This window comes from Erpetoichthys calabaricus, chromosome 17 (assembly GCF_900747795.2).
Source record: "Erpetoichthys calabaricus chromosome 17, fErpCal1.3, whole genome shotgun sequence".
Lineage (NCBI taxonomy): Eukaryota > Metazoa > Chordata > Cladistia > Polypteriformes > Polypteridae > Erpetoichthys > Erpetoichthys calabaricus.
This window is the reverse complement of record NC_041410.2, coordinates 50,971,127-50,994,157: the sequence shown is the minus strand read 5'-3', so window position 1 is coordinate 50,994,157 and position 23,031 is coordinate 50,971,127. Positions and strand designations below refer to the sequence as shown.

General features: G+C 39.3%; 1 protein-coding gene across 3 annotated transcripts in view; it reads right to left on the bottom strand.

Annotated features, from left to right (window-relative positions):
• The window catches only part of LOC114668250 (zinc finger protein 609-like), a 281,456-nt gene that overhangs the window by 15,148 nt on the left and 243,277 nt on the right, over positions 1-23,031 (bottom strand). For all 3 annotated transcript variants that reach the window (XM_028823923.2, XM_028823924.2, XM_028823926.2), the window contains 2 exons: positions 9,828-12,213; positions 1,604-1,982 (listed from right to left, as the gene is read on the bottom strand). In XM_028823923.2, the coding sequence (XP_028679756.1) occupies positions 1,604-1,982; positions 9,828-12,213 (2,765 nt within the window). The remainder of the gene's footprint in view (positions 1-1,603; positions 1,983-9,827; positions 12,214-23,031) is intronic.

Genomic DNA, 23,031 nt, shown 5'->3' with positions numbered 1-23,031 from the left:
AGCAAATGTTTGAAATTTTATCCAGAGACAGAACATTTTAAGCTGCAGAGCTATGCAGTTATATCACAGCAACTAGTATAAAAATATCTAAAAAACACAAACAAAATATCAGGTATTCACGGCAGTTATACCTGTTTTTCATGTGGTTTCTGTTGTTTACCTAACTTACTTTTGCTGACTACTTTATACTATGCTTTTTTGTCTTTACAGTATATACTTGACCAACACGATGGATTTCATTCTCACACTCACTATTGAGGGATGCACCTAGCTGTGTTCAACACGCATACATGTATTGATGGATGATTATTATGGGAGAAGGGCATCATTTTTCCAACAGCATGTACCTTGTCAATTTTTTCTAATCAAACTAAACACCTTTACATGGTTTCTTTGAACCTTTTCTTGCTATTAAATCTCTGCATTTAGAATTTATGTTGATGCCTTGGGCACTTAACTCTTTGTTTGTAAGTATGTTTATTTTTGTCTTTGTAGTTTCCATTTTCTTGGCTTTTTTGTATGTTCCTGTTAGTCTACATCAAGCTTTTTTTGGTGTTCATAGGCGCTATTATAATTTAGGCAAACACTCATGTCTGACTTTGCAAGGTTCGGTGAGAGAAACAAGCTCTTGGCAGCTTTCTAATAAGATAAGCTACTGTAAATAAATTTTCCTTACTCCGTGACTGAAAGTCACCCCACAAGCTAACCTCCTTTCAAGTATTCTTTACAAAATTTTAACTGTGAAGCTTCAGCAGTACACCAGGAAGTAATAACATTTATTTTCCATGCTGGTTGTGACAACAATATGCCACATACAGTAATTTATCAGTAGAAAAAACTAGTAAGTTAGCAATTTGCGATATATAAATACATTCTCTTTGTGGTGGACAGCCAGGGCTCTTAACCGGCTGGGACGCTCAGACAATGGAAGTACCGAGAGAGAGAGAGAGAGAGAGAGAGTTTTATCAGGACAGTTTCTCCCCTGGACTAATACAGGGCAGCCCTTGGGTTACAGTGGGGCCATGGGTTTGGAGCATGGAAGATCAACCCTTTTAGGGCTGTGGCCACTGCCAGGGGGCGCCTGGATGTTTGGCAGCACTTCCGCCACACCAGGAATAAGGTCATTGGGCACCTGAAGTCCTTCTGGGGGCCCTATAAAAGGGGCCAGTTGCCACTACTCAATGGAAAGCATCAGGAAGAAGGACAAAGCCTGTAAGGAGGACTGGAGGTGAAAAGGTCTGTGCTTTGCTGATTTGTACTGTGCTGTTTGCTCTGGGCATTGTTCTCTTACAGGGAGTGAAGGAAGTGCCACCACGTGTACATAAAGGTGTGATGTGTGGGAATTTGTGTCTTCGCCTGTCTGTGTCAGGGTTAGGGCGGCTCTACACGCCCCAAGTTTCACACCCAGATCTAAAAACTGCATATATGAAATTCAAGAAACTGTAGAGACCTTTAATAAAGAAAAATCAGAGGTGGATAGTATGCAACTACCAGACATTGAGTCTAATACTATGTACCTTGAAAACTGAATGGCGAGATTCTAAACAAACATGCAATAAAATCTAAAGTAACTGACTTATTATGAATCAAATTCTTTCGTTACCTGGGTAGTTCTGCATCATGACAGAGGGCATCCCCCGATAACCTGGATGGTTAGGATCATAGCCCTGCCCGTAAGGGTAACCATGCATATAGGGCATATAGGACTGGTGCTGAGCAAGGGGTGAGGAGAACTGCATGTGCACTGTGGGCCGGGAATCCTTGCTCAAACTTCGATGATCCTCTGAGGAAGAAAGAGCTAGTCGAGGGTCTGAACTCTCCTTGGTGTCGTCTTTAGGACCAGGATCCTTGGCCCGAGCTCTCTCATCCTTGCTCTTTCTTTCTCTATCATCTTTCCACCGCTCTTCATCCTGCTGCTGTTGCTTTTGAGACTCTGGATACTTGTTTGGGTAAATATATGGCCACATTCTTGCATCAGGCTCCTACAGTAAAAAAAATGACAAAATTAACTTTTCTAATACTTTTAATTAAAAAAAAAAACAGCAAACAGCTTAACTAACATATCACCATCTAGTTTTACCTTCAATTAATTACTCATTATTACTTGCTCTGGCATAAAGAGAAAAACATGGAATAACAAAAAAATATCATGTGTGTCAGAAATCCGTAACAACCTAAAAACAATTAGGCAGCTACAGACAATCAACATGTAAATGTGCAAGATAAAGGTGACCATCTCCCAACACGTTGATTTGACAAACTGATATAGCAATCATTTTCATTGGAAGCAGACAGAGAAGCTGAAGAATATTGTTCCATAATTTCCCTTCACATTAAAACTGTTCTCCAAAGATTTTCAGATGTAGCATTCATATACAAAGTCTTAGCGAGTCAGGAACAGTCACTATATACTTCCTTCAAGTTACTAGTCTAGTAACTTGACATCCTCAGTGACTCACTCAGACTAGTCTGTGACTGGCACCAACAAAATTGAGAGCAGACAACCAGTAAGCATTCAGCCAGAAGTACAAGGCATATAATGCAGCCACAAAGCAAAAAGGAGAGAGTTTGATTATGTAAACACAAGAAAGGCTTGTGCCCAGTATCTTGTGTTTGTCATACTATGACAGACTCAAAAACAGAAAAAAAAAAAAAAGAAGGACCAGGATTGTGGCTGAACTTACCATATCTGGGAAGCATTTGGACAAGCACCAGCACTGTCTGGCAAAGCAGTATAATCAGCTGTCAGAATGCAGTGAATTCATAATATTTTAGAAAATTAAAAATTAACTGACAATGTTGAGACAGAGTTGTGTAATTTGTATTTCCATGAGATTCCTAATCATTTAATCTGACATTCTGCTGTCATTAAGTTCAACTAGAAATTGTGCAGAGTGTCACCAGTTTAAGTCACTCACAATACAAATAATGGCCCCAATGGGTTACATCTCAGTCAGTCAGTCAGTCATTTTCCAACCTGCTATATCCAAACACAGGGTCACGGGGGTCTGCTGGAGCCAATCCAAGAAAATGTACTATGGGCCATTCTACATTTTTTAATCTTTAGTACTAATTCAAAGAAAATGTATTTTTGTGTTTCTTAAATTGGTTGTATGCAACTTATTGGAGAATGATGAGTGCTTCTGCTTTCTTGCATTATGTTTGACAAGATTTAAGCTTCACTATATAAACTTTTATGCAAATGTGGGTGCTACGGCAATAAATGTTTACAGTTATTTATTTGTCATCATACTACAGGGTGTCCCGGAAACACTTTGAATTATTATAAATACAATGTTTATTAAGACAATACTGAAACTAGTGCAGTTTATTTGAACTTCCTCACATTCAAGAGGAGTTTCGGGATGACGAACAGTTTTATTTCCAGCAGGATGGAGCACCTGATCTAACGGCAATGGACTTTTTTTTTTTTTTTTTTTTAGTGGGGTCATGTCAAAAATAAGGTTTATCTAACAAAACTGCAACAGTCAATATGTTGAAAACAGTAAATAAAAGAGAATGTGCCCAGGTACCAAATTAAAAGACCTGTGATGTTTGCAAATCCATTGGGCCATGTTATCAGTAGTGGCTGGACCAGAGCAGCCAGTAGTTTGAACACTCAGTGATAACTGATTCTACATTTGTCTTCTTTAATTTGAATTATAAAATCTTAATAAACCTTTTATTTGTAATCATTCAAAGTGTGTATACATTTTCTGGGACACCCGGTATATACTAAATAAAATTCAGTCAATTGGCCCCAGCTGAGGGCCACAAAGAGCAAAAGACCAACCCAAGAATTATCAGCTAGGCAGGATCTGCAGCAGGAAACAAGCAAACATTCACACTCATTCACACTGGAAGCATTTTAAAGTCACCAATGTTTAAAATACATCTGATGGCTCTAAACATTATAGAATGTCATAATGTTTAGTAAAGATGACCATATTGGTGGATTACAATCTCCTTAGTCACTGTTGTTCTTCATTGTCTACTTCCATTATTTCACAGTTTTGACAGCAACTCTTTGTAACTGTGATGCAGCTTTCAGTCTTTTATCCTGTAAAACCACACTAAGTTCTCTTTTAGGTTAGGTGAAGAGGGGTCTCTTTTATTTATTTTCAAAAAGACTCCTTTTACTGTGCTATTCCAGAATAAAGATTTGGCAGCTCCATAGATCAAAGCTTTTTGACCCTGACTGACAAAATCCTTAATTCAGTGTCTGTCCTGTCAGAATAAAAAAAAAATCTTAGATCGGAGAGTCTCACATGTCACTAATCTGAGTATATTTAAATATCAATTAGTGTTATTCCTGAATTTGATATTATAGAGACATCAGCATTCAGTGGCCAGCAAACACTGAACTGTATATTCTTATTTGGCTAGTTTTGTTCTGCTTGAAGGAAGTGAATGTACTTCTTTGATACTAGTTCTTCTTATCTACGTAATAACCATTTGATTACAGTTCAGCAACATATCTTGTAATGGATGAATTTAAAGTAATAATAATAATTCTTTATATTTATATAGCGCTTTTCTCATTACTCAAAGCGCTCTCCACACAGGGAGGACCCGGGAAGCAAACCCACAGTCTCCTTACTGCAAAGCAGCGGCACTACCACTGCGCCACCTGTGAGATATCCAATACTTTATTGTGGGCAGTGGGAGTCTAACGTGCTGTCAGGCACAAATTAAGAACAAGCCAGGGATAGGGAAAGTCACATCCATACACAGACCCAGCCACCATAGTCACAATCTTTGAGATGTGAAATGAACCCAGAAAAACCTTACAAACTCCATTAATCAAAAAGAAAAAGTTGTAAACCTTGACCATGGAGCTGTTGGGCAGCAATATCAATGCCTGTGTCATCATTCCACTTATGTTATTAAAAAATGAAATTACAAGAATAATAAAAAAAACAACATAAATTATGTAATAATGAACAGCTGCTATAACATTCTGTACTGATAAGCTCAAAGGGGAAGTTGGTTTTACTGACTGACACTCTTACTTTCAAAGGCCTCACTTTAACTTGGTTAACGAGTCCCCATTTTTGTGTAATAGAGGAACAAGGCATTTCACTGAGTAGTGAAGGGTGAATGCCAAACCCTATTTTTATAAAGTTGTATTATGAAATTAATATTACTCTAGACGAATTATAAAATATTTCACAATAAGACCTAGGCTGACAAATAATAAAATACATCAAGTGCTTTTTTGGCAAATGGTGGTTAGTGAACCCACATTTAACAATGTGCATGTTAATTGATCATTCTACACAGGGTTTATTTCTGCCTTCAGTCCAGTTATGCTGGGATGGCTCAGAAAATGGACGAATGCGTATGTGTTTTTCAAAAATGAATTGTTTTGCATATTTTCCCTTAGAAATTAAGCAAAGCAAATAGTCTATGGGGTTTGCTTTAAATGAACACTAATATTTTTAAACTGACTTTTTAATTTGGGCCTCATCACTTCATGATGTACAGTAACTACTGTAAATGCAACTTTCAGATCAAGAAAAAGGAAGTCATTTTCAATGTTCAGATTTGTCAAAAATGCAGCAATAGCAGCACAATAGGAAGACATTTCCTCATCTCAAACTGTTTTAATGTTGAGTGCTGAAAAGTAGTCCAAAACAACTGTCTACAACACCTCTCATCTTGTATGGTGCAGTTCCAAGAGATAAATAACAAAAACAAAATCCATTTTGGAGAATTTGACTCATTTAGTTCTGAACCAGTTGATAACTGAAAAATCTCCACTTTCATTCATTCATTCGGGCAGAAACCAATTCACTGGAAATGGCGGCAGAGGTGGGGTGAGCCAGTAGCGGTGAAGAATGAAGAGAGGAAGAAAAAAACTAAGTGGGATTGGTGCCACGTTTTACAAAATGAAGAGGACTTTTTAGAAATATAGACTATTTATGTATTACTGATTTTATAGTCATTTTAGAGTTCTTATTTTTTTAATGTCCTGTTTTTGAAGGGGACTTGGATTCATTTTATTGAGGGCGTTGTTTGTTAGTGTTTTTATAGTTTTAGTGCAGTGATAGGGCTATGCCATGGACCTTGGCCACCACTTACAATGGGTTGATAGGAGGGCACAACTGGCGGCTTGAAAGAGGTCTGTGGTAATGCTGCAAGGTCCTGATAGAATAAGCTGAAGAGACACTAGATTTTAGGAAGAGGCTTTGCAGCTCATGACTGTTTAAACAGAAGAACCTACCTGGGATTTTAACCTCATTTATTGTGGATTATTTATTGAATATTTTAACCTCCATGTTTTCACATCTTAATGGGTTATTTACTTATTGAACTTGCACTGCATTCACTTGATACTTCTGTACCAACCCTTTTCTGACTGTTTGTGTCCTCATTTGCCCAACTCATCTCAGTTTACAACTATCAACAGTTTTGGGTTCAAGAGGCTCCCCCAAGGAACCAGGGAGAGTGGAGCTGACCCGGACTGTCACAAAAGTACACATAGAAAACCATGTACTGGAAAAATATCAAACCACATTCTCTCCTGGTATAATAAATACATGGAGGTTAATTTTAAATATTAATTACAAGAAAGAATTTACTTTATCAAATTAATCTAGCAATAATTCCACAATTAAAAAGGCAAATTGTTACTTGTGTAATTTTATTCTGTTTGTGATCACAGACAGCATGGTTCCACATTCTTTGTAGGATAGAAATAAAACTTCCCATTTATGCTGATTTGCCCCCTTTGTATAAGTGGGTTAGGAAGATGGATGGATGAATAGGTAAATCATTCAATGGTTCTTTTATGCTCTTCATTTGACATCATTAAAATTCTTCCAGGGTAAACAAATTCAAATAGTTTGCATAGTAATTTTTGCATTTCTTACCATTATTTTTTGGAAATATTACTTTTAACACAGAGGCATCCTCACAATGCAGTGGTTAGGGCTCTTGCCTCACAGCTCCAGTAGGTTAGGCTGAAATCCTCTGTTTGCTGCCAGTGTGGAGTCTGCAATTCCTTCCCTGTCTACATGGATTTTCCTCCCATACTATAAAGACAGGCCTGTTAGGTTAACTGGCACATCAAAGAATGATTGGGTGAAGAAGTCAACCAAGATGGAGGTGGAGGCTGAAGTGCAGCCTGTGTTTGGATATATTTGGAGTTGGCATCAGACGATATGATGAGAATGGGTTTCATCACCAAAGGATGCCCAAGACCACAAATAGACTTGTAGAGCAACCTGCTAAACTGTGTACACATAGAAAACGACCGCTAGAACAGCGATGATGATGATAATGATGAGTGCGTGAGTGTGCAGGGTTGTGCCTGGTATTCTACTGCTTCCTGCCATGCCAAAGTAACTTCTGAATTGCCCAGGTCCTACGGGAACTCTGAACTGGATTGAAAGGGTAGAGAGAGTAAACAAATGATTTGTACGAAAGTATCATATTATGATAAGATTTGAAACATTACGACTTTTACATCTTCTAGTCAATTATATTTGACTATCCTATGTTATCCAATCAACTGAATTGACTGCAGATAGATAGTCTCCAGCAGCAGCATACTGATTCTAAACCAGGTGTAGAAACATCTCAATGCTCATCAATAGAATGGGATGCACCAGATGCAAACATCAAGTTTCATGGTAAAGGGTTTGAATACTTGTGTCAATCTGATATTTCACTTTTTTATTTTTGATAATTTTGCATACATTTCTAAAATACTGTTTATGATAAGTCATTCTGGAGTACGTCCAAAGACATGCAGGTTAGGTACATTGGAGATCACAAATTGTCCCTAGTGTGTGCTTGGTGTGTGTGTGTGTCTGTGTGTGCGCGCCCTGCCCGGGGTTTGTTTCCTGCCTTGCGCCCTGTGTTGGCTGGGATTGGCTCCGGCAGACCCCCGTGACCCTATAGTTAGGATATAGCGGGTTGGATAATGGATGGATGGATGGATTCTGGAGTACTGAGTGTTACTTGAGGAGGGGAAAAAATAATTTAAATGATTTTAGCACAAGGCTGAAAGAAAGCAAATTGTGAACAAAGTGAGGGGGTCGGAGTTATTTCTGTATGTGGTTCATGAGGTTTGCCAAGGACAAACAACCAGCTACAAATCAATGTACTTTCTATTAATCAGTACTACCCAGCACATTTACACAGATATATATAAAAAAAAAAAAGATTGGGGAAATTTATAGGTGTTAAACCCACTAGAAGATGGGTAGAAAATGAAAGAAAAATACTGTGCCCTCCCCACTAATACCACCATCCTTACCAAATAAAAGCAAACTGGGCTGTAAAAAAGTATGTATTGTTTATCCTCTTGATCTTTCATTCAAAATATTTAACAAAACATTTAACTGTTAACTGAAGTAAAAATAATTAAGAGCAAAATGAAATTTTAATCATAGAATGTCTTCTGAAATATATGTATATATAATTATTGGCACCCTTAAAAAGTCACACAAGTAAAATAAAAAAGTAATACAGTGATCCCCCGCCTATCGCGGAAGTTACGTTCCAGACCCATCAGCGATAGGTGAAAATCCGCGATATAGAAAGACCATATAAACAAACATTTTTTTTTATACTTTAAGCCTTAAAATACCCCTCCCACATGATTTAAACACATGTAAACTTATTAAAACACACTTTGTAAAGACATATGATATGTGGATGTAGGGCTAAGGATACGAGTAACATCTCTCTATTATAAAAAAAAAATCTTGGCAGGGAGACCAGGGAGATGAGGCGTGATCTTCTCAGAAGACATTTTAACGTCCCGCGAGACAAGGCAGTGAGACAGAAGGACAGCTGCTGTACAGGCTTTTAAATGATTGACGCGCTGAGCGACAAGCAGAAGCAGCACAAAGCCAGTAGCTGATTTGCCCACTTCTCCTTAGCGTGCTTTCAGCCCCCTTACCCCCCAAAACAACGCGAGTGGGAGAGACAGAAGGTGGCATGAGCATAGCGCACCTCCAGGGGGGTTGAGCAAGCGATTGAGACCAGATCATCTCAGAGAGACACTTTGACGACACGCGAAACTAGGCATTACACCCTTAGGAAGCAAAACCCCCAAACACCAACCCCCACCCCCACATTTAGATCCAGCATCGGCAGAGACGCAAAGTGGAAAAAGGACAGCTGCTGTACAGGTTTTTAAATGATTGACGCAAAGCGTGACAAGCAGAACACACCGCTGGCCAGCAGCAAGACAGCAGCTGATCTGATGTTCAGACCCCCCCCCCTTCACAACGCGAGCTGCATTATAAGTCCCACGAGAAAGAGATTTAACCATGCGCGGGGCAGGAAATAAAGAACAAATATTGTTTTTACAAAAGTTTTAGAGTAAAAATGAAAATAATGCATATGTAACAATTCCCATGAAAATAACAATCTCTTTAAATTGTTTATCCAGTAAACCAAACTCGGGGGTGGGCGAGCGAAGTGAGCAGGGAGCGGAGCCCCCTAGTAATAATAATAATAATAAATCTGCGATGTAGCGGGGGCGCAATAGCTGAACCGCGATATTGCGAGGGATCACTGTATATCCATAGTCCTTACAAATTATTAAATGGAGTGCCAAAAATTGTGGCACACATATTACTTTATGATAGATTTTCTTTTTCTTTTCAATTGTTTTACTTCAATAAAAAGTTATATTTTTGTTAATATAAAAATGAAAGACCACGTGGATAAACAAGGCACATTTTTTTCACAGCCCATGTTATTTTTATTTACCAGCAGCACCAATATTAGTACTGGGCACTGTACCTCACACACAGATCACACTTTTGACAAGACTTTATTTTGATGCCCAAATGCCATAGGATTACCTGTCGATACCACATTGCATGATCCATCCCAGGCTGTCTATTGCACTCTAAACTGGACTTTGTGTCCACCATCTCCTTCCCGTGATGACTGCCTTCATTCAGTTTCATCTTTAGTCCTTCGACTTGCTGTGACTGTATCTTACTAGAGTCATCCATCTTGGTCATAATGACCGACTTTGAGGGCTCTGAAGGAGCATCTTTAGGTTTCCCTGAAGACACTGATTTACTCAAGTCTGTGAGACTGGAGGTCTTGGAAAGAGTTGGGGGAACAGAAGATTTCTGCTTCCAGTCTTCCCTCATGACTGTTTCCCTCTCTTTCATAACAGTGTCCGTTTTTTTCTCGGTTACCCGGTGCTGTTCAGAAGCTTGCCGCTGCCTCTGGTGCTCCTCATATTGTTGTCTATATGCAGAGTTAGTGCTCATTAAGTGATTATGATCACCATATCCATATGGAGGGACATAGGTATACTGGTTGTAGTACAGAGGATGCATGTACATGTTGGAACGCTGCTGAATGACCGAGGGCTGCTGTTGTTGCTGCTGCTGCTGCTGCTGCTGCTGCTGGCTGGATGTGCTGATCTCGAGTTTCTTTCCTTCAGCAGGCTCTCCTTTCACTTTCAGTTCTGAGGACTCCTGTTCTTCTTCTTTCTTAATTTTCATTGGTTGACTTTCAGCCAGTGAAGTACTAGAACTGGAAGCTCCAGGGCTGGGGTTGACATAATTTGGAGAATAGTAAGTCTCGTAACCAGTGTAATATTGAGATTCTTTGTTTGGTGCTTGGGAGGCAAAGAGAGCCTTTTTGGCTCCCTCCTTCATGACCTGGTCATCAGCTTTTGCTTTTACGTTGTCCAACTTGCCTTCTCCATCCTCACCTGCATCTGATATGTCAGAATATGCAGGGCTGTTCGTCTTAACAGAAGAATTGTCTGCCCCATTCTGAGTCACTACGTGGAGTGGAACTATTGGCTGAACTAAGCCAGCATTGTCCATTCTGCTAGCAACACCAATGGAAGGGCTAGGAGCATTGTCAGTGAAGCTGTAGATTTTGTCTGCCTCAGCTTTCATGCTTGCTAGCCGACTTTGGTGGGGATCGGAGGACCCATTTAAAAGTGCATCATTCTTAATTCCAGAATCAGAGGAATGGGACTCTGAGTAGGGGCTTTTGCCTTCCTCTGCTTTCCCTCCTTTCCCAAATGGTTTAGGACTATCTGCATCTTTGGAAGCCTCTTTCTTCTTCTTGTCCTTTTTCTTCTTTTCCTTTGATGTGTTCAGTGCTGGGTTTACACTTGAGGGATCTCCCATAACCGTGGGCTTAGGCTGAATGGCTTTCAGCTGGGGACTCTTAGGCATGGCCTGGACAACAGTGGTGGTCATGCCAGGAGAAGAACCTGAGTTTCCCGTAGTAAACGTAGCAGTTTGAAAAGTATAAAGTTGCTGTGAAGGTATGGCAGGAGCTATCGGTCTGGCAGATTTCAAGCTTTTCTGTGGTGCCTTGTCGTTCTTGGCACTGCTTAAACCAGCCTTCTTTGATTTATCCTTATCTGATCCTTTCTTGTCATCCATGCCATCATTGCTTGCCTCATCTGAAAGGCAAGGCCCTTCCTCAGACATATCTATGGGATTCGGCCCAACTTCCTGCTCTGCTTCTGAACACTTCTTTTTGCTGGGTTGCTTGCTGCTAAACTTTCCCGTGGGAGATAAGCTGGGGCCTTCAAAGGCTTTGCCCTTGGGAGTAGTAGAACGTGCTGGTGATAGGCAGCCTTTCTGTGAAACAGATGCCCCATTGCAATTCCCGGGCTCTGGGTGAAGCGTGGAGTCTTCCCCATACTCACTGTCCCCATCCATTTCCACCTTAATGTCATCATCATTGTGAGCACGTGCTTGGTGATACTTTAGACCATTGATGTGCTTGTATTTCTTATTACAGTTAGGGTGAGGACAGTCAATGAGGATAGGGGAGGGGCAATTTCGATCAAGAGGTGATGGAAGAAGCTCAGTCTTTAGGGTGGGTATGAGTGCAATGGGTGGTGGAGCTGCTCCACTATTTGAGTTGGTACGCATTCTTTTGCTACCCTTTGTATCCTCTGAGCTTGAGTTTGGCTCCATATCAGAGGCTGGCTTGCTCTTGCGCTTGTTGGAGGAAGAAGGACTGGCTTTAACATCCTCTGTGTTACTATGGGGTGGGGTGCGACGCTCTGAGGAGTTCTGACTTCCACGGCGGCCCTTGCTGTTGGAACCTGCTCTTGTCTTGCTACTGCTACTACTGCCCTTGTTGTCTGATGAGTTGCTATTTTCATTCACAGGAGTGTTGCTGTTTGGACGTATTCTTTTTCCTCTCCCACGGCCATTCCTCATCTCCAAGTCACTGGTGGGCGACTCACAAAACCTGCAGGTCAGAGAAAAAAAAAAAAAAAAAAAAAAATCACAGCATGAATTTCCAATAGAACAAACAAGGAAAAAGCAGGCAAAAATGTTACAGTAAAATACATGCAATATATTAGAAAGTTTCTCTGAAAGTTAATCTAATGAACATTGATTACATTTTGAAAACAAAGTACAATATAAAGTACATGTCATAGTATCATTTTATTCTGCATTGTTTGACCAGGCTCCTCAGATATGAAAGGCACAGCACGTATAAAATGTTATACAACACTGAATCACACTGGAGTTAATTTGGCTTTTCTGACAAATGGAAATGACTCTGTAATGTCAAAAGTAAAAACACATCCCTACGAACTGGTCTGAATAAATTACAAACATTAAACAAAAAACAATTGATTATGTAAGTATTTATCCCCTTCAAATAAGTGTTTAGTGGATACACCTTTGGCAGCCATAACAGCCTTGAGTCTACGTGCACAGTTCCATTTTTCCCCATTCTTCTTGGCAAAAGTGCTCAAGCTCTGTCAGGTTGCATGAGGATTGTGAACCTTTTTCAACTCCAGCCACAAATTCTCAGTTGGACTGAGATCTGAACTCTGACTCGACCACTCCAGGACATTATTTTTGTTGTTTTGTAGTAATTCTTGTGCAGCTTTGGCTTTCTGCTCAGGGTTTGTTGCCTTGCTGGAAAACAAATCTACCAAGATGCAGGTGTCTTACAGACTGCAACAGGTTTTCCTCCAGGATTTCTCTGTATTTTACTGGATTTACTTTCCTCCTAAAACCCTTACAAGTCTTCAACCAGGGCCTGCTGCAGAGGAGTAAACCCACAGCATAATGATTCTGATTCATGGTGGTGCCAAGTACTGATATTAGTGTTGAAACATGGCATTTAATCGGATGTCCAAAAAGCTCAATTTTGGACTCACCGTACCATAAAAACTTTTTCTAGCTGACTTCAGGGTCTCCTATGTGCCTTCTGGCAAACTAACCAATATGTTGTGTGTGTGTGTTTTTTTTTTTTTTTTTTTTTTAATTTTTAAAACAGTAGCTTTCTCTTTGTCACTCTCCTATGAAGCCATGACTGGTAACACACCCCAAAAAAAAAAAAAAAAAAAACTGGCATTGTCTACACATTCTCGAGCGTTCTTTTGTCTTTATTGTGTAGGTTTTGTTATCATACTGACTCACCACAAAGTGGATCTTTCAGATTGTAGTGTAAAGGCAACCTATAATCCATGTTTACAAACATCATCCATGTGTACAAAGGATTTGAGACAATTCAGGTGGCAACACAGTGTCGCCTCCTTCCACAAAGTGTGTATTCCCAACAACACTGTCTGCAGAGGAATTAAGATACTGCCATCCTTTACCAGCTTTAGAGAAGAACAGGAGTATAATGTCATACTGAAATACATAATGTACTTTACTTTCAATCTAATTTTTCTGGTTAGGGTCACAGTGGTAACATGTCAAAATGAACAAACAAGAGCAATTTATCTTCAGCAGCATACCAAAGTGGTCCCACACCAGCCATGAGAAACAATCCCTCTAGACCAGGGGTCTCCAACCTTTTTTCCCCTGAGAGCTACTTTTACAAGATGAAAATGGCTGAGAGCTACTCATGTTTTCTAACGTTTATTCTCATAGCTTATTTCAACCCAAACAAACTGAATAAGCTTATTTTGCCTGAACATTTACAAAATGTTGGTGTCCACAACTCACACTTTGCATAAAAAAAATTCACAATAAACAATTAGTTTACCTGCAAGTGCATTTTGTATGTCTGTATGCATTTTCTAGTGTATCTCACACTATTGAATTAAAACATGAATACTGTCAAAACAAAACAGTGCAATTACAAATACACAGATATTCCTTATTCATTTGTCATTTTGTTCCATGTCACTGTTTCACTTTAATGTGTTTTTTAGTTAGTCAGATGATTGGCACTGCATGGAGTCAACAAGAGAGGCAGGTGTATGGTGGAGTGTAGCCACTTAGGTTCACTCTTATGGAGTCATTTAAATGTTCGTCTGTCAGTCTTGTTCTGAACTTTGATTTCATGACATTCATCTCAGAAAAGGCAGACTCACAGAGGTATGTAGACCCAAACAAAGCAGACATTTATAGAGCTGCTTGGTGAAGATTCTTAACAGTTACCTGGCTCTACTAAGCTCCAGAAATGCTGAGAATGCTGTTGAGACTTTAACTGCACATTATTTCGAAGGTTTACTGATATATAATATATAAAATCCAACGTCTCTCTGTCTATCCGCTTTTCACGAGAGAACTAAACAGATTTAGATCTGGGTTTTTTCTATAATTTTCTTGAACATTCTGGTTGATTTTGCGACTTCTTTCATTTCGCTATGTATCATAGTTCGCTTGCGGTACTGATTTATTTGTGTGAATCCGAGATCCATGTAACGGGCCAAAGGGAGGGAGGTGGGTTCTTGGTGATGTGCTTTCCTCACTCAATCACCAGCTTCGGGGCGTGTTCCTTAACTCCGCTTAGCTAGCGAACAAGAGACCAATTGAATTCAACTTTGTTTGATATTTAAAATAAAGCGTTACTTAGGTCTTGATGCGTTTGAGTCCGGATATTCTCTTAAGTGTATGCCACATTGAAAAGTTAGGTTGCAATTCAGATTGTGGATCGTGATTTTGTGTTAAAAGGATCGTGATATGATTTTTTGGAAAGATCGCCCACCCTTAATTTGACTAATCAAGTTTTCAAATTTATGCAGGATTTATTAACCCTTTGGTGTGCTACTTGGAAAGGGGTTGCGAGCGAACTGTAACTCATGAGTGACGTGTTGGAGACCTCTGCTCTAGACCAATGGTTTCCAAGTTCAGTCCCTACCTACAGTCCCCCCCCCCCCCCCCCCAACCATTCTTACAATCAGTGCACCACTCACAGTTTTGACTCACCTCAGCTTTTTTCTCACCTCATTGTTTCGTTAGCTGTGCTTTTTTTTATTTTGTTATTCTAAGAAATTTTGAAATATTTGTTTCTGCTGAAGCTTTAAATGCTCAAGTCTTTTTTTCATTTTCTTTTTCAATGCACCCTTTTTCTATTATATATATATATATATATATATATATATATATATATATATATATATATATATATATATATATATATATATATATATATATGGAAGAGAAGGTCTGTGATACGGTTTGCATATTTGCAGTTGGAGATCCACAAAGGGAGAAAAAACGAATCACGTATCATAAAATAGTTTTATTCCTGAGCTTTCAACCCCTATCAGGGGTCTTCATCAGAGGATAATGCTTAGACTTACAAGAATCAAAGGCAATATATAGCAACACATTCAGGGGGGGGGGGTTGGTCTTGGTGACTAAGTCCGTATGATCAAAAGGGGGGGGGGGGGGGGGGGGGGGGGTTTATCGTTAAATTAAAGTGCATATGTCCTTCTTAAGTTGGCATATGCTGGGTTTATGTCCAAGTGTCTGTTGATGGCATTTTCATCTGATAGCCAAGACTCGGCCAACTCTCTGGCGCTTTTTGTACTGGCCTTAAATTTTACTTTCACGTTGTCCCAGTTGAATGTGTGTCCTGTCGATTTAGTATGTGCATATATCAAAGATAGTGCGTCCTTTCTTCTGACAGCGTTGCGATGTTCCTGTACACGTGTTGAAATTCTTTTTGACGTTTGTCCTATGTATACAGCTGAGCAAGAATTGCATGGAATACTATAAACTGCGTTTCGTGTTTCGGCTGTCGATTTCTTGTTTTTAGCATTAAACAGGACCATGCGCAGATTGTTGGTGGGTTTATGTGCTATTTTGATGCCCCACTTGGTCAGGGTGCGTGCCGTGCCTTCTGACACATTATGGTGGTATGGGAGTGAATGCCAGGTGGGGTGGGGGTTCTGATGTATGTCGCTTGTATGCTGATTCCTTTGGCGCCTGCTGTGTAGACTCCGATTAATGAATGATTTTGAGTATCCGTTCGAGGTGAAAAGTTGAAACAGATAGCGTCTCTCATTAATTTTTGTTTCCTTGGTATTACAATGCGTGTGGACTCGTTTAAATAGGGTTTTCACGCAGCTCCGTTTATGAGATACCGGGTGATTGCTGGCGAAGTGTAGAATCTTGTCTGCGTGGCATTGTTTGCGGTAAACACTTGTGGTCAGGGTGGCGTCACTATTTCTTTTGATGTAAATGTCCAGGAAATTGATGTGGCGATTATTTTCTTTTTCCATTGTGAACTGGATTGCAGGGAATATTGTGTTAATATGATTGAAGAATTCATTCAGCTGGTTCTTTCTTAATATGACGAATGTGTCGTCTACATAGTGTATCCAAATTTTGGGTGTAATCTGGGATAAAGCTATGTTTTCAAATTGTTGCATTACCAGTTCAGCTAGGAGTCCCGATAACGGTGATCCCATCGGCATGCCTTCTTTCTGTGTGTAATACTTGCCGTTGAAATGAAAGTGCGTTTTTTGGCAAAGTGATATTAGGTGCATTAAGTCTTTGATGGACAGTTTGGTTCTTGTCTCTATGGTGGGGTCACTATCCAGTTTCATTAATAATGTTTCTGTGGCCAGTTGGGTCGGGATCATGGTGTATAGCGATATAACATCAAACGAGACCATGATCTCGTCCTCGGCGATGGATACGTCATTCAAGCGCTGTAATGCCGACTCCGCGCTGTTGACAGAATAATCCGAGTCGTCCGTTAAATGTTTAAGTAGTTGGAAAAGTCTTTTTGACAAGTTGTATGATGGTCCGCCTATTAGGCTAACCACTGGTCTGTATTTTAGTGGTGTTTTGTGTATTTTTGGGAGTCCATAAAATTCCGGGCAGTTAGCATCATTGGATTTCATTTTGTGAAAGTTCTGTACATCTAGGCGGTTACCATTTCGGAGTTTTGTCAGAGTATAGTTTATTTTATTCTGTGTGGTTTTTGTTGGGTCGTTATTTAGCTGTTGATAAGTATTAGTGTCCGAAAGCATTTCTTCTATGGCTGTGGTGTATTGTTCTCTGTCTAGGATAACAGTTGCGCCTCCTTTGTCAGCTGGTGTAATAATAATGCTGTTGTCATTCCGTAAAGATCTTAAAGCTTTCTGTTCACTTGCCAGAATACGTGTGGTTGGTTGTCTTGTGTGTAGCTGGCTGGCGACGTTGCATCTTATTTCTTGTGCCTGTTCTGTTGGTATTTTTTCAGTTGCTAAGATATGTTCTAACGAACCGAGGAAGTTCATGTTAGATGCATCCTTATAATTGAATTTTAATCCTCTGGAGAGAATATTGTGTTCTGTGGTGGAGAGCCGTCTTTTGGATAGGTTGTGTACTCCGGGTTGGGGGTTGTTCATATATTGATTTCCAGTGAGTTTACCCCATTTTTTGTTGAGTGTATTTCGTTTAGAAATACGGTTTTTGGAAGCGGTGTCCTGGATCCTTTTAGTCCATTCCTCCGTAACCGTTTGTCCACATGTTGTGATTAGTTTAGCGTGTTGCTCCATAATTACAGATCGGTAAAAGTTTCGTTGGCGGTGTGTTTCCGTGATAAGTTCATACAAAACTCGTTTAGTAAACTGTTGCATGATGGTTGACATTTTCGGGGTGTTCGTTGGTGGCTTGAATCATAAGCATCTCGGAGTTACATCGTGCCTGATGCAACTGTGGAGGAAGAAGAGTTTTTCATAGCTGTGCCCTTCACGGATTGCCGAAGTTTCCCATCGTCTAATGCATTGGAGGGCTTCGTGCCCGAAGGTTGTACGAATGGAAGAGAAGGTCTGTGATACGGTTTGCATATTTGCAGTTGGAGATCCACAAAGGGAGAAAAAACAAATCACGTATCATAAAATAGTTTTATTCCTGAGCTTTCAACCCCTATCAGGGGTCTTCATCAGAGGATAATGCTTAGACTTACAAGAATCAAAGGCAATATATAGCAACACATTCAGGGGGGGGTGGGTGGAGGTGACTAAGTCCGTATGATCAAAAGGGGGGGGGGGGGGTTATCGTTAAATTAAAGTGCATATGTCCTTCTTAAGTTGGCATATGCTGGGTTTATGTCCAAGTGTCTGTTGATGGCATTTTCATCTGATAGCCAAGACTCGGCCAACTCTCTGGCGCTTTTTGTACTGGCCTTAAATTTTACTTTCACGTTGTCCCAGTTGAATGTGTGTCCTGTCGATTTAGTATGTGCATATATCAAAGATAGTGCGTCCTTTCTTCTGACAGCGTTGCGATGTTCCTGTACACGTGTTGAAATTCTTTTTGACGTTTGTCCTATGTATACAGCTGAGCAAGAATTGCATGGAATACTATAAACTGCGTTTCGTGTTTCGGCTGTCGATTTCTTGTTTTTAGCATTAAACAGGACCATGCGCAGATTGTTGGTGGAACATCGCAACGCTGTCAGAAGAAAGGACGCACTATCTTTGATATATGCACATACTAAATCGACAGGACACACATTCAACTGGGACAACGTGAAAGTAAAATTTACGGCCAGTACAAAAAGCGCCAGAGAGTTGGCCGAGTCTTGGCTATCAGATGAAAATGCCATCAACAGACACTTGGACATAAACCCAGCATATGCCAACTTAAGAAGGACATATGCACTTTAATTTAACGATAAACCCCCCCCCCCTTTTGATCATACGGACTTAGTCACCTCCACCCACCCCCCCCCCCCGAATGTGTTGCTATATATTGCCTTTGATTCTTGTAAGTCTAAGCATTATCCTCTGATGAAGACCCCTGATAGGGGTTGAAAGCTCAGGAATAAAACTATTTTATGATACGTGATTCGTTTTTTCTCCCTTTGTGGATCTCCAACTGCAAATATATATATATATATATATATATATATATATATATATATATATATATATATATATATATATAAATAAATGTACAGGTGAATGATACTGGCAACAAAATCATATCTTGATATTTTCTGGGACTTTGACAATAACAGAAAAATAAACACAAAAACAGCAAAATCACCATTAAAGTACTATTGAGATCAGACAGTGCAAGTATGAGTAAAACATTTCAAAGTGGCCTACAGGATTTACACAAAACAATCGCACTAACACCAACAACACTATTACAATTAGCATTTTAAACAGACACTTACCCTTAACTTAAACAAGATATGAATTCAAAAGCAATAAAATACTAATCATAATTAAACTACTGGGCATGAACATTATAGTCTGGATAAACAAACTGCTCTGCTGATAGGTGAATTGTGCAGCATACAAGCAAGAACAAAAATCTAACATACTGTACTAGTGTGAAAATTCAAAGTTCTGTCAAATACTGCACTGGAAAAAAACTAGCATTTGTTAAACATGTTATATATTGCACAAAAATACAAAAAAAACAATCCTATAGCATTTTAAAACAAATTACTCACTTTAAGTTCTGTCCAGTATTGCTCAAAGATACCAGAAATAATAAAACAATTGTAAAATTCCACTGAGGAAACGTCAAGATGTGTGATAGAAACACCAATTTGTCCACAGCATCTGGTTTCAGAGCTGCCTGGTCACATGTTCAACATATCCTCTGGTACTGAAAGCCCTCTCAGAGGGGCTGCTTGAGGCCGGGGTGCACATGTACTTTTTTTCCAAGTTTCCCCAATATGGGTAAAAAGTACTTTCTTGCGTTTCCCACCAGTCAAGATTTACATCACGCCCACTTTGGGTATCATCAAGTAGCTCTTGACCTCTTGTTCCAGTGGCAGTGTGCGAAGACTCGCCTTCTCTGAATTCCTGTGTTTTTTTTGTTTTTTTAAATAGCTGCTAAAAGACTTTTTTTCCTCCTTCCGTTGTGTCATCACAGCAGAGTGAGGAGGCAGGGATTTAGATTAGTGTTTTAAATGATGAATAAATAATGCTTTGGAATTGAGGAGCCCCAACTAAGACAGCTTGCGAAATAAAACACGCCTCGTAGGCATAGGCTTTTTACAGATATAAAAATAATCTGCTTGAACGAATTCCATCATTTCTTTGGACGGATATATTTTTTTTTGCCTGATACCTACATACAGGACTCCATACTAGATCAATTTCACTTTGCAGATGGTAAAACAAGTTAGCTGTCGAGTCGTCTTTAGCGGGAAACGATTTAAAACACAGCTTGCTTTCTTTTAAGAAACATCAGTCTTTTCAAAGCCAAACCACCGCCACGCAAGTGACCACGTCTTGCAATTAAATCTTACAACATAGATTGCGAGGCTGTTTGCCTACTCAGGAAGCTGTGTTAGCTTCACTTGTGGTGCGTTGACTGTGCACGCACACGCAGTAGTCTATCCTCTTAGGTTACATGAGACAGTGAATGTGTGTTTGATCAATTTTTGCAAAGTGAGTGGCATACTTGATAATTTCAGCTCACGTATCGTTAAAGTAACAATAAAGATATTATCGTAGGTGATATATACATTTATATAGGAGTATGCAGTATGTAAGTGCCGACAATGCTGAAAGCTTAAGGGCAACCATTAGTTCAATGCTACGTTTACTTGGCAGGACTTTTGGTAAAATTTGCTTCTTAATGACCAGACATATGAAAATGGCAATACATTAATTCTCCCCTTTGGTATGCAATGATGTTTATGCCTTGGCTGCACTACTCACTGATAATAATGAGCATCTGGATACAATTAGGGCAGAAAAGTATGCAGGAAAAGGTAAATAAAAAAAAGCATTTAAAGTTATAGAAAAGAATATAAATATGTACAGATTTATTAAAAATATCTGTAGGCCAGATAACTATACAATGAAATCACAATTAAAAGCAAGAATGGTGCACTGATAGGGTAAGTGATTTAAATAAAACCTGCAACTACAGGTGTCCTTAAGACTGAATTTGACAACCCAGTGGGCCAATCCTGGTATTTTAGGCATCTCTTACACAGTTGTGAAAAAAATGTTATGCATTATACCTGGATGAAAAACAAAGTAAACAGTCTGTAGAGAAACAATAAGGCTAAGCTGACACTGGCAGCCACTAAAGAAATCTGTTAAGAGCTACTAGGACACATGTACTGAAAACGGACCATCCAAGGATTTCAAAAAAAAAAAAAAAAAAAAAAAAAAAGAAGAAAAAAGCACCACCAGGATACGGTGTTATGGTCACACTTATTTATAAGTAATGGCAAAACTACTGAAGGAAAGGTTAAGCTAGGGGAACGTAAACTTAAGTTGAACTCATATGTCAAGCTGAATTTGATATTTTTCCAGAATCCTTTGCCAAAACAGTCCTTTGTTCCAGAAACATTTTTTTCTGGATAACAAAATCACACTTGATTGCCAAACTTAGTGGAAAAAGACAACTTTAGAGTCAAAAGTAAAATGAACACCTGATGTAAACAACAGGCAGATCTCAGTCTAGGTGTCATGTAAACACTTTGCTTTGCTATTGACCTACTTAATCTATAACTATAAAAGTCTGGTAAATACATTTTATAACACTAGAATCCCTGAAGCATATGAAAAATGTTGTAATGCGGGCCACCTTAAATTCCCTCAGACCTCATCAGCGTCTTTTGTTTTGCAAATGTGACGATCAGCACCACCAGCCTGCTATCCCATCCCCACCAACTAATGCAGCTTTAATCGTACACAACGTTCTCGCAGCTCAAGCCTTGTTTATCGTGGTGTGAGGTGACTTGAATTGTATAGGGTAAATAGTATATCAGAATTTGGAACACATACATTTCATGTGTGTTCAGAGTCTACAACGATCTGTGTACATATAGGACAACAGGAAATGTGTGGCAAGAAATTTTGAACACATAACTAAATCAGAAAGAAGAAGTCAAATATCAAATAAACACTTTCACAAAAGGTATACACAAAACAAGTGCGCTTTTATTCAAGATATAACCAAAAGAAAAATAAATCGTTCAATTTTCATGTTACTGGCAATGTGTAAAAACTGAAGCCCAACTATCAATCGACTGAGAGCCGACACGTCTGTTTGGCTGGTGCAGAGGTAAGAACTGCGACCTCATAATCAAGAGGTTAGTGGTTCAAACCAGGGCTCTTCCCGTTTTGAGTAGTGAGCTGCTATTATTACTATTATATAATAAAAACACTAGTCCACAGTATTTAGCAAGCCTGTGTATCGAAACATTATGTTGTTTCAGTTACTTGCAAGCAACAAAGGTGGCAACTGTCGAGTGTATTTAGCAGACTGACTGACTTGTCACCAGCATGACTAAGTTAATCAGTTTTTTACTGCTAAAAGAATTTTTAGAAGGCTAAGCAAGTGTAAGTGGGCTACTTACATTATGACTGTCATCACTGTAGTCCCAGAGAGTTTGCTTTTAAATGTGTCCATGCATTGAACTCGAGCTACCTATGTTTGTACAGTGAACAACCATTTCGTCAGCATGTACTACTGAATTACTCACACATAGAGGAGACTTCAGGAAAATATTTGTTTCATATAAGTACTGTAGCTGCCATACTTATATGACTAGCATATTCAAAAATTGTACTGAACATCACAGCATGCAATTTGTGAATTTGTGGGGAGGTGCTGGGATGACTTGTTGATTAAGAAAGCACAATGAGATTCATTTTTTGTGTGGGACACTCTCAATGGCACTGAGTAATGCAACAGCCCTAAATAAAACAAAAATGCAGTGCTGTGTTGTTTTTACTGGACATAGAAGACATCACTTTAGACTCAATATTTTAGTCGTAGAAGTGGCTCAAAGGGCGTGGGGTTAAATTGATTTTTCCATGACAAAAAAAAACAATGTCTTGGGTTTTTTTTAAATGACCAGAACACACTTGTGAAATCTAGGTAATGT